This window comes from Bos mutus, chromosome 15, assembly GCF_027580195.1.
Source record: "Bos mutus isolate GX-2022 chromosome 15, NWIPB_WYAK_1.1, whole genome shotgun sequence".
NCBI classification, from domain to species: Eukaryota; Metazoa; Chordata; class Mammalia; order Artiodactyla; family Bovidae; genus Bos; species Bos mutus.
The window spans coordinates 62,340,007-62,352,667 of record NC_091631.1 but is presented as its reverse complement, the minus strand read 5'-3'; the positions used below and the strand labels follow the sequence as shown (position 1 = coordinate 62,352,667).

At 36.7% G+C, this 12,661-nt stretch overlaps 1 protein-coding gene across 1 annotated transcript in view; it reads left to right on the top strand.

Annotated features, from left to right (window-relative positions):
* Window positions 1-8,569, top strand: part of RAB39A (RAB39A, member RAS oncogene family) — a 40,253-nt gene extending 31,684 nt beyond the window's left edge. The window contains exon 2 of the mRNA XM_070384277.1: window positions 1,520-8,569. Coding sequence (XP_070240378.1) covers window positions 1,520-1,946 — 427 coding nt within the window. The 3' untranslated portion in view covers window positions 1,947-8,569. The remainder of the gene's footprint in view (window positions 1-1,519) is intronic.
* The last annotated feature ends 4,092 nt before the right edge of the window (window positions 8,570-12,661 follow it).

Genomic DNA, 12,661 nt, shown 5'->3' with positions numbered 1-12,661 from the left:
ACCACCACCAGGGAACTAAGATTCTGCAAGCCACGTGGCTTTACCAAAAAAAAAAAATCACTGACAACTTGGAAGCTGAGACACTTATGTGATCTGTGGCTCATATAACATTTAACATGTTCCCTCTCCAATAAGATTAATTAATCCAATATAACAAATATTAAAGTACATCCATCACTTGTCAGGCAATTGTTAGATACATAGATGGAATATGTTTGGCCCTCAAGAAGGAACATATTTGTTGTTATGTCTTCATTAAGTAGAAGAAATACCAACAAATCCAATCAATACATTATGAAAATTGATAAATAATGGCAGTATGCCAAAGGTTCAATGGAGTTATTAGAGAAATACCTAAGAGAGGTAGAGGAGGAGAAGACAGTGACAAGGAAGGCTTTTTATATGATAGGATTTTTTAACTGACGCTCTAAAGAAGAAATGGGAGTTTGCTAGGCAAAGAAAAATGTAGAAGACATTCTAGGTAGAGAAAACAACATACATAAAGGCAAAAAATATAAAATAGTATGGCCTTGCCATCTTGCCTCTTGATTTAGTCAGGAAACAAATGGCACGCTTGAAAGGTTAACTGCAAAGAGTTTAATGAAGATGACTATTTCCAGAAATGTGGGCCATGTCAAGGGCACCAACAAAGAATGGTGAAGCATTCAGTGGGAAGCTATAATGCCGTGGCCAGAAAGGGCAGGGAAAGGGAATGAGACTGCCAGAACCTGCTGAGAGGCAGAGGGACTACCCAACAGCAACCTCAGCAAGAAGCAGAAGAAAACAACCACTACGAAATCACAGCCTGGCAGAGAAAAAGGGAGGGGTAAACACCCTGTCCTCCCTTTCCTTCAGTCTCTAGCAGACCCCCCTCCTGCTAGCTGAACCCCACTGCAGGCCAGAGGCCAGAGGGGTTTGAGAAAGCTTCTGTAAAGGTTGGCTTTCTGAGGCCAGGAGAGCAGAGACTAGATCCGTAGAGGCCAACAATCATTAGTACATGCATCTCAGATTCATATCCTGTGTCTGAACAATTTCCTGCTTCTTGAACAGGTATAGCTAACCCAGGACTAAACCTCTAACTGAAGTGACGAGTTTGCCCTCGTTTCTTCTTCCTTAACTGACATAAGGAGTAGCTTGTTGACCTAAATGATAGGAAAAGAGTCTTAAGATCATTGTAACTTCTGCTCTGAACCAAAACTTTCTGTGTACATACTTTTAATCACAGTAATGTGATAATTATCCTATCGGATATTTAAAAATAAGTAATCCTGAGTGTGAGATGACATATAAGTGCTTATTTGTCTATCTAAAAATATCTACTTTAATATTGTCAGTGGATGAAACTGGCTTGCATATTAGTTTCATAGAATTTTTTTGTTCACTTGAGACACTTCATATTTGATTTATAAACTCTAGTTAAATCACATTTAAAGTATCTTCAGATTTTGTTATGGTGCTACATTGTTTGAAATAGAACAAGTTGTCCTCTTACAACCTTTTTTTTCTATTTATTTTTCAGATCAATAACTCGATCTTATTACCGCAACTCGGTTGGTGGATTTTTAGTATTTGACATTACTAACCGACGGTCTTTTGAACACGTGAAAGATTGGCTGGAAGAAGCAAAAATGCACGTACAGCCATTTCAGATTGTATTTCTGCTAGTGGGACATAAATGTGATTTAGCTTCACAACGTCAAGTTACACGGGAAGAAGCTGAAAAACTGTCAGCAGACTGTGGTATGAAGTATATAGAAACCTCAGCAAAAGATGCTACGAATGTTGAGGAATCCTTCACTATCTTGACAAGAGACATATATGAACTTATTAAAAGGGGAGAGATTTGTATTCAGGATGGCTGGGAAGGGGTTAAAAGTGGTTTTGTTCCAAATACTGTGCATTCTTCTGAGGAAGCAGTAAAGCCCAGGAAAGAGTGCTTCTGCTGACTTCAAACATGCCAAAGAATTAAGAACAGATTGGGTGTCATTTCAGAATAAATACCAACATTAACAACAGAATGATATGATGAAAGCATTTTAAAAAGTTATAAACCCACGCTAACGCTGTTTTGTAAGGTATTTAATTCAGAGCAATATGCTAACTTGTTAAACTACCAGATTGGTATTTTGCTAAATTATCAAGCAAAGCAGACAACATTTTCTGGAAATTGGAGTGTCTACATAATTGCCTTCATTCTCATTTTGTTAGCATATAACTGACCATAATATCCAAATATGTCAATATTACTCATCTTTCTTAATAGTTTGAAATGGATGTTTTATGCACACATATAATCTATTGGAAAGATTTTATCAGGAATTACATTCTCTAGCATTAATTAATATTAAATAGTAAAGTGGATTTAAAAGTGCACTGTTCATTTACAAAGTAAACAATCTCAGAGTTATTAACTAGGCCTAAAATAACAATTTCTTGCTTAAGGTGGCAGGTTTGTAACCATTCTCTGAAATATTCTCCCTTAATTTTGCCTGAACATGAAAAGATAAGTTTTATATTAATTTTTGTTCTCTGATTTATTGCTCCTGAAAATTTTATGTTTTATAGAGACATCTAAGGATCTCAGCAAAATATTTTATTATAAATATTTGTAAAAATCAAAATGAAGGATCACTATCAGCAAATGTTTTGTTTTTATAGTATACTGTCCTTAATAAAATAAGAAAAATGAATTCATATACTGATGATATTTTCAAAGAAAGTAAATCCAGTCTACCTTGAGTATTGTCAAAATTATCAATATAGGTAAGTGTAGAATATTTTTAATAATTGCTTTTTATGTTCAAGTGAATTTCCAAATTTCCCCATTTTCAATACAAGGAAAGTGTAGAAAATATTTTTCTGGGCAAGAAAAATTGGCTAGATGTTTGAAATAGCATTCAAATTTTATTTTAAAATATCATCAGTAAAAATAAAAATAAAATAATGAGTTAAGGCTATAAGATAATGTTTGAGTTTCCTAATTTTTAACTTGTTAATTAAATTCCCCTCCTGGAAGGGACATTTTTATGACAATGTCAAATATTTTATAATATACATTTCTATTCTGTTCTGTAAACCATTCTTGATCACAAAGAAACTGCTTTTTGGAATCATAAGGTCTTTACTGTTTAACTATAGTTGCTTCATTTGTTTGAAAACCAAATTTGTATAGTAGAAAGAATACTTAATGAGAAATCAGAAAACCTGGTTCTAAGCTTGCCTTTGCTTTCCAGTATTCATACATGAGTAAGTAACTTAACTTCTGTTAGTTTTCTCATCTGTAAAACAAGGCTAATGACTTCATTAATTGTATTTCATGGAATTATTTTGGGAATCCAGTGAATCATTTAGAAAAGCTTTGTAAGTGCAGAAAGAATTATACAAATGTGAGATCAATATCAACTGCTGATGGGCATACTATTATACTTACAATGAATGAGAATTTGTACAATGGATGAGAATTTTTCCCATGTTCTTTTCCTTCCCTCCCACACAGAAGGAGCAAAGAAGGTATATGCTTTCATGGACCTGGTGCAGTTCTTGGTTTGATGTATTTCTGTAGACTGTTACCCTGAAACTCCACTCCTCTAAAGTGGAAATGATAGGCAAGAAAATCCGACGAGACTTAATTCAATCAAAAGTCATGTTTGAATGTGGTTTTTGTGCCTCTTTGAATGTTTAAATACTAGTACCTTTCTAGGTTAATGTAAGTATTTTTATAGTGCCTGTAGAGACTATAAATTATACCATCGCTATAATTTTTTGAATATATTGTCAATGTTTTCCTGATATCCTTGGGTTAATTTTACTTGAATAAGTTCAAACTATAACTGGCCAGATAAGACAATACTGTCACCCCTAATGTGAAGTAGTCTATTTTTATTGTTACAATTTAAAATCTTATAATTTTCATCAGTTCAAAGTAGCATAAACTCACATAGTGAATACTTAACAGTAGTTTAAAGTACGGTTATTTGTGGCTACTTGTAAAGTTAAATGGCTAAAATATAAAATGTGATTTAACTTTCAGTGGATACCCTTTGTAATACTAATGTTGGGATAGCACTCATGTTTGGTCAAAGCGTATGATGTGTTCTAAGATTTAGAATCGAATTAAGGAATCAAAAGAAACAAATGGGAAGGCAGGGCCCCATAAAGCTGATACTTAGCAGAATCACACATGAGCAGAAGCAAGCATCGAAGTGTAATTCTTATATCTTGGTTGGTATTCTTTCCATAATCATGCTGTGTCAGGGTGTGTGTGTGTTTGTGTGTGTGTGTTGAAGAAAAGGGGAAATGTTATCTAACTGAATCCACAAAGTCTCACATTGGGCCAAATCATTATATTATAGAGGAGCTAAAATTTTTGAGTTCTTATACCAGATTGCCAAATATCTTTATAACCTTAGCCAGATATCTTTATCTATTTATCTGCCTATCTCCCTATACATATAAGTAACTGACCTATTTTCTTACACATCATTATGTAGCATAGGGATAATAATGCCAATGTAGTAAAGATATTAGCTCCAGGCAAAACATTTTGACTAAGGTTCTTATAAATCAAAAATACTGATTTTACATTAGAATTATATAATTTAATATTTAATTTAAACCTTACTTAAATTAAAATTTTTAAAATGAACAATGTAGCTAATTTAATAATTAGCTAATTATTAAATATTTTAAATATGATTAAAAAGAAATGAAAAACTATCCAAGCATATAACAAATTTGTCCCTGAGAGAAATTGTTCATCTTGAGTATTATTAACACTTTCAGGGCATGTAGTGATATGTTTCATTAAATGGTAAGCTTAAGCCAAAATGATTATGTAATTGGAGTGTGGAGTGTGTAAATGTGGCCTTTATATACGCAGTAGTAGCAAACAAGAGTTTTTGAGCCTGGACACTTGAGAGTTTACTCTAGGTTTCCCAAAGCTTCAAACCAGTTTTGGTTTGTTTGGTTGGTTGGTTAGTTGGTTTGGTTTGGTAGCAACCAAAGCAGTCATTTCTATTATTGTTAAGATAACTTGGGCAGTCTTTTTATCTAACTTTACATCATGAAAAAACTGAATCTATGGATTAATAAAATCATCTTCGTGCTGCTTTTGTCAGATTTTATATTGCCATTGGTTAAATTAGGAACAAAGCTTCAGGCTTCCTTGGTGGTCTAGTTGGGTTAAAAGTCTGCCTTGCACTGCAGAGGACACTGGTTCCATCCGTGATCCAGGAAGATCCCACATGCCGCAGGGCGACTAAGCCCATGTGCCACAACTACTGAACCCACGCTCTAGACCCTGTGAGCCGCAATTACTGAGCGCAAGCTCCTCAATTTCTGAAGCCCTTGTGTCCTAGAGCCTGTGCTCCACAAGAGAGCCACCAAAATGAGAAACCCGCACACAACAGCTAGAGAGTAGCCCTTGCTCACCGCAACTAGAGAAGGCTTCATGCATGGTAATGAAAACCTAGCAAAGCAAAAATAAGAACATAAATGAAATTATAAAAAGAATATAGTTTCCTTTGACTTTGTGAAATAAAATTCACAGATATGGCAAGATAAGAAAAATCTAAACAAAAGAATTCTTCTCTGCCCTTTGGCCTCCTTTCTCCCCCACTGTGCATCAACCAAATCTCTTTCATCAGCAGGAATACCTGCTCAATCATTAAGAGCACCATTGGCCTAACATCAAAAAGACAACTCCTTAAAAGATAACATTCCTTCTTGGTCTTATAAAGGATCACATAACCTACCACGATGACACTTAGACCTGGATTATGTAAACTGTCACTAATAATATGTCATTTGATGTACAGCCTTCTGTCTCAAAGAACTATAAACTATGCCTTGACTTATAACAAGTAGAATAGTTCTCAGAGCTTTCTGAGATACACTTCCCAGGTTTTATTTCTCAAATTCAGCTTGAATAAAATTTTCCAATTCTTTCTTAGGTCGACTGAATAGTGTTTCTTCTACATCTTAAAAGAGTGCACTCTATTTCCTTACTTATGACACAGAAACATTCAAAAGACTAAAGACCTGTTTGATAAGCTAATTCATTTGTTCCCCAGTAACTGCCTGAAGAGATTCAGCTGGAAATGCAAAGGAAATCATTAAGAAAAAATAAAGTCTATGAAGGCTTTAAAGTTAGATTTTTAGTATTTTAAAATAGAATGGATTCCCAATCAGAACCTACTTTTGGATATTCCACAGCTGATAAACAACCATCTCTGCTTCAGAATCTTTCTAAATTCCAGTTTTCTCATTAAACTTTCCTGAGCAACTGACCTTAAAATAACTAACAAACTGTTCTCCTGAACCTGAATGAACTGCTACATGACTTGGTATTTCCAAAATCTTAATAACATATGAGTGATGAGCTATGACAATCTAATCAATTACTATACAATCTAATTCACATCATTATGATATAGAATAAATATAAAAGAAAAAATTTAAAGATATTAAAAAACTGGTATTCCTTGTTATGTCTCTGGGTAAATTTTTCATCATTTTTTTTAATAGTGCCTAAAACATTATCTATGTGACATTCAGTGACAATTAATGATTATTATGTTGAGTTAATCCTATTTAATGTGGGATCCGTATATTTATAGTTTATATATTCCATGGAGGAACAAACATGTTTTGCTACAATTTCTCTTGCAATTTTTTCAGAATGACAGCCAATGGAAGAAAAATATGGCATAGTTTTTGAAGTATGTTATTTGATTTTAAATAATGAATAAAAAGAATGAGAATGAGAACTCATTGTCACATGATTGTTACATTATCTATTTTTAGTGCGCCATCTTTAGCGGTGCTTTTAAAGCAGAAGCAACTACTAAATACGTGTGTGTATTTATTCACAAGTGAAGTGTGAATAAGAATCTGAGATCTGAAATCTCTAATATATTACATAATACCTTGGCAGAGTGTGGGGTAGAACAGTATAATCAAGCATTAACATATATGCAGCAAAATATATGAATATTCACACTAAAAAGACAAGTTTATCAATAACCAGATCAGGTCAAATTTTTGTTGCCAAATGAGTTATAAAAAGAATTTCAGATTTTCAGTTTTTTGGATTTCAGAATTGCAGAAAAGGGAACATGATCATCCACCTTGCTTTAACAGATATTTCAGAATTTGTGACTTTTTTGTAGTTGGTTCATCTTTGTCATGCTTCAGCCTCTCACATAGTAGGAACTTATTAGATTTTGAATTGAGCTGTTAAACCACACAAAATGTTCTTAACTTCAGCATACGTAAACAGTTTTACATGTAAAATATTTACAACAATGATTGGTACATAGTAAGCACTTGATAAATGTCACCTATAATTTTTATTTTATTTTTAGGAAAATTCTTTTAACTACAAACTTGCCATGAAGCCAGTTTTAATCCGTATGATGTGCCAGGAACTAATTGTTAATAACGGCTATCTCACTGGTCCGATTCTTGGAGTCAGAGAAGAACGCTTTAACAAGGATTGTTGGCGATCCCTAGCAGCATCTGACCAGATGGACAGGTGCTTGAATGAGCATAGGACATCATGCCTGTAAAGCAATTCTGGGAAGTCATCACCACCAGCAGTGCACGTGCACTCTGTGCTAAGAACTGCAGGTCAAAGGATTGGACTTCTTAGTTATATATAAAATGGTTATCAGCATTGTTTTTTAAAAGATATTTTGGTAACAGCTTTATTGACATAGTTTACAGACAAAACCCACTTAAGGTGTACAGTTAAATGGTTTTTAGTACACTCAAAGTTGTGCAGTCATCACTGCAATCAGTTTCAGAACATTTGTGTCACCTGAAAAAGGAAATTCTGTACTCTCTAGCTGTCGCTCCCAATACCCTCCCCACCCCACACTACCAGAGTCCTAAACAAACATTGATCTACTTTGTGTCCCTATATTTGCCTATATTGCACATTTCATATAAATGGAATTGTAAAATATGTGGTCTTTGATGACTGACTTCTTTCAATTAGCATAATGTTTCTAAGGTAGTACCATCATTTTGGGCTTCCCTGATGGCTCAGACTGTAAAGAATCCGCCTGCAATGCAGGAAACCTGGGTTTGGTCCCTGGATCAGGAAGATGCTCTGGAGAAGAAAATGGCAACCCATTCCAGTATTCCTGCCTGGAGAATTCCATAGACAGAGGAGCCTGGCAGGCTGTGAGGTCGCAAACAGTCAGACAGACTTGACTGAGCGACAAACACACACATTTTAACAGAAGTGTTCCCATTATGTAATGAATACTAGCTAATTGTACAAAATTTGGAAAATATAGAAAAATAGAGTGGTGACAGAAGAATCACTGTTAGACTCATTTCTGAAAATAATTATGTCAATATTTAATTTATTCCGTATTAGTAATGTAAAAAGAAATATATATATATAGGAAGGGAGATACATAAAGTAGAAAATGAAAGGTTCCTTTTATCCTAAGTCAATTCCATTCTCCTTGAAGAGAAAATAACTGTTCACAATTTTATGTATATCCTTCATGTCATTTTCTTATGTATTTACCCATGCTATACACACATAGACAGTGGAAGAGGGACTACATAAATGAAATTCATTTATATTATTCTGTTACTTGCTTTTTACACATAATAAAGATCTTGGAAATTTCCTTCTGTTGACATACATTGATTTTTCTCTTTGACAGCTTCATAGCTAAGCTAAGCTAAATCACTTCAGTCGTGTCTGACTCTGTGTGACCCCATAGACGGCAGCCTACCAGGCTCCTCTGCCCATGGGATTTTCCAGGCAAGAGTACTGGAGTGGGGTGCCATTGCCTTCTCTGACAGTTTTATAGAGTACCACAATATAAAGGGAATTATCATACTTTTAATAGTAGAAATTTATATTTCTTCCAATTTTTCTACTATAAATAATGTTACAATGAACATATTAGTGAACATATTTTGGTGCAAATGTGTGGGTAGTTTATATGATAGATTCCTAAAAGTGTCCTTGCTGGGTCAAAGGGCATTGCACATTTTTCAGTAGCTATTGCCAAATTTCATTTAAAAAGAAGTCAGTGATAGTCTCAAAAAAGAAAAGAAAACAACATCTGTTGGTAATTCCCTGCAAGTCCAGCGGTTAGGACTCAGCACTTCTGCTGCAAGGGCCAGGGTTCAGTCCCTGGATGGGGAACTAAGCTACATGGCACAAGCTGCATGGCACAGCCAAAAAATTTGTTCCCCTCACATCTTTATTAATACTAAATACTGGAGAAAATTTTTCTCATTTTAATTTGCATTTTTCTGTCCTGAGGCTGAGCAGCCTTCACAAATTTATTGATCATTGATTTTTTCTATGGTGAATTGCCTACTGATATTCTTTTTCAACTGGATTATTAGAATTTTTCTTACTGTTTTTTAAGTAAAGCTTTTTATAGTACAGATAAAAATTATTTGTTTTTATTTGATTTTGGCTGCTCTGGGTCTTCACTGTGGCACACGGACATCTCTAGTTGCAGGGCATGGGCTTAGCTACAGTATGTGGGATCTTAGTTCCCCAACCAGGGATGGAATCTGAACCGCCTGCATTGGGAGCACAGACCCTTATCCTGGACCACCAGGGAAGTCCCTTGTTTTGTGTGTTGAAGTTACTTTCTTCCAACCAGTTATTACTTGCTTCTGGTATCTTTGGAGAAGGAAATGGCAACCCACTCCAGTACTCTTGCCTGGAAAATCCCATGGACGGAGGACCCTGGTAGGCTGCAGTCCATGGGGTCGCTAAGAGTAGGACATGACTAAGCGCCATCACTTTCACTTTTCACTTGCATGCATTGGAGAAGGAAATGGCAACCCACTCCAGTGTTCTTGCCTAGAGAATCCCAGGGATGGGGGAGGCTGGTGGGGTCACACAGAGTCGGACACAACTGATGCAACTTAGCAGCAGCATGGTATCTTTTGCTGTAAAACTTTTGTTTTCTTTTGTGTTTTCTAGAATTTCTGTCTTGGGTAGGAATTTCTTCCCTGACCCCAAATTATAAAATACTCTCCTACATTTTGCTTTTGATGTTTATTCTTTTACATATCAGAACTTACCTATACATGATGGTATGACATAGGAATCTATTTCTGAATCAGTTCAGTTCAGTTCAGTTGCTCAGTCGAGTCCATCTCTTTGCAACCCCATGAACTGCAGCACACCAGGCCTCCCTGTCCATCACCAACTCCCAGAGTTCACTCAGACTCACGTACATCGAGTCGGTGATGCCATTCAGCCATCTCATCCTCTGTCGTCCCCTTCTCCTCCTGCCCCCAATCCCTCCCAGCATCAGAGTCTTTTCCAATGAATCAATTCTTCTCATGAGGTGGCCAAAGTATTGGAATTTCAGCATTAGCATCAGTCCTTCCAAAGAACACCCAGGACTGATCTCCTTCAGAATGGACCGGTTGGATCTCCTTGCAGTCCCAGGGACTCTCAAGAGTCTTCTCCAACACCACAGTTCAAAAGTATCAATTCTTCAGCACTCAGCTTTCTTCACAGTCCAACTCTATTTAGTCTAAATAATCCATTGTTCCAATGTCATTCCTTCCTTTGTCCAAACATTTGAATTGCCATCTTTATCACATAGATTTACATTTCTATATTTTAGCACTGTCTATTATACAGTGGAAGTGAGAAATAGATTTAAGGGCCTAGATCTAATAGATAGAGTGCCTGATGAACTATAGAATGAGGTTCGTGACATTGTACAGGAGATGGGATCAAGACCATTCCCATAGAAAAGAAATGCAAAAAAGCAAAATGGCTGTCTGGGGAGGCCTTACAAATAGCTGTGAAAAGAAGAGAAGTGAAAAGCAAAGGAGAAAAGGAAAGATATAAACATGTGAATGCAGAGTTCCAAAGAATAGCAAGAAGAGATAAGAAAGCCTTCTTCAGCAATCAATGCAAAGAAATAGAGGAAAACAACAGAATGGGAAAGACTAGGGATCTCTTCAAGAAAATCAGAGATACCAAAGGAACATTTCATGCAAAGATGAGCTCAATAAAGGACAGAAATGGTATGGACCTAACAGAAGCAGAAGATATTAAGAAAAGATGGCAAGAATACACAGAAGAACTGTACAAAAAAGATCTTCATGACCCAGATAATCACGATGGTGTGATCACTCAACTAGAGCCAGACATCCTGGAATCTGAAGTCAAGTGGGCCTTAGAAAGCATCACTACGAACAAAGCTAGTGGAGGTGATGGCATTCCAGTTGAGCTATTCCAAATCCTGAAAGATGATGCTGTGAAAGTGCTGCACTCAATATGCCAGCAAATTTGGAAAACTCAGCAGTGGCCACAGGACTGGAAAAGGTCAGTTTTCATTCCAATCCCAAAGAAAAGCAATGCCAAAGAATGCTCAAACTACCACACAATTGCACTCATCTCACACGCTAGTAAAGTAATGCTCAAAATTCTCCAAGCCAGGCTTCAGCAATATGTGAACCGTCGTGAACTTCCTGATGTTCAAGCTGGTTTTAGAAAAGGCAGAGGAACCAGAGATCAAATTGCCAACATCCACTGGATCATGGAAAAAGCAAGAGACTTCCAGAAAAACACCTATTTCTGCTTTATTGACTATGCCAAAGCCTTTGACTGTGTGGATCACAATAAACTGTGGAAAATTCTGAAAGAGATGGGAATACCAGACCATCTGATCTGCCTCTTGAGAAATTTGTATGCAGGTCAGGAAGCAATAGTTAGAACAGGACATGGAACAACAGACTGGTTCCAAATAGGAAAAGGAGTGTGTCAAGGCTGTATATTGTCACCCTGCTTATTTAACTTCTATGCAGAGTACATCATGAGAAACGCTGGACTGGAAGAAACACAAGCTGGAATCAAGATTGCCGGGAGAAATATCAATAACCTCAGATATGCAGATGACACCACCCTTATGGCAGAAGGTGAAGAGGAACTCAGGAGCCTCTTGATAAAAGTGAAAGTGGAGAGTGAAAAAGTTGGCTTAAAGCTCAACATTCAGAAAACGAAGACCATGGCATCTGGTCCCACCACTTCATGGGAAATAGATGGGGAAACAGTGGAAACAGTGTCAGACTTTATTTTTCTGGGCTCCAAAATCGCTACAGATGGTGACTGCAGCCATGAAATTAAAAGACGCTTACTCCTTGGAAGGAAAGTTATGACCAACCTAGATAGCATACTGAAAAGCAGAGACATTACTTTGCCAACAAAGGTCCGTCTAGTCAAGGCTATGGTTTTTCCAGTGGTCATGTATGGATGTGAGAGTTGGACTGTGAAGAAGGCTGAGCGCCGAAGAATTGATGCTTTTGAACTGTGGTGTTGGAGAAGATTCTTGAGAGTCCCTTGGACTGCAAGGAAATCCAACCAGTCCATTCTGAAGGAGATCAGCCTTGGGATTTCTTTGGAAGGAATGATGCTAAAGCTGAAACTCCAGCCACCTCATGCGAAGAGTTGACTCATTGGAAAAGACCCTGATGCTGGGAGGGATTGGGGGCAGGAGGAGAAGGGGATGACAGAGGATGAGATGGCTGGATGGCATCACTGACTCGATGGACGTGAGTCTGAGTGAACTCCGGGAGTTGGTGATGAACAGGGAGGCCTGGCGTGCTGCTATTCATGGGGTCGCAAAGAGTCGGATACGACTGAGCAACT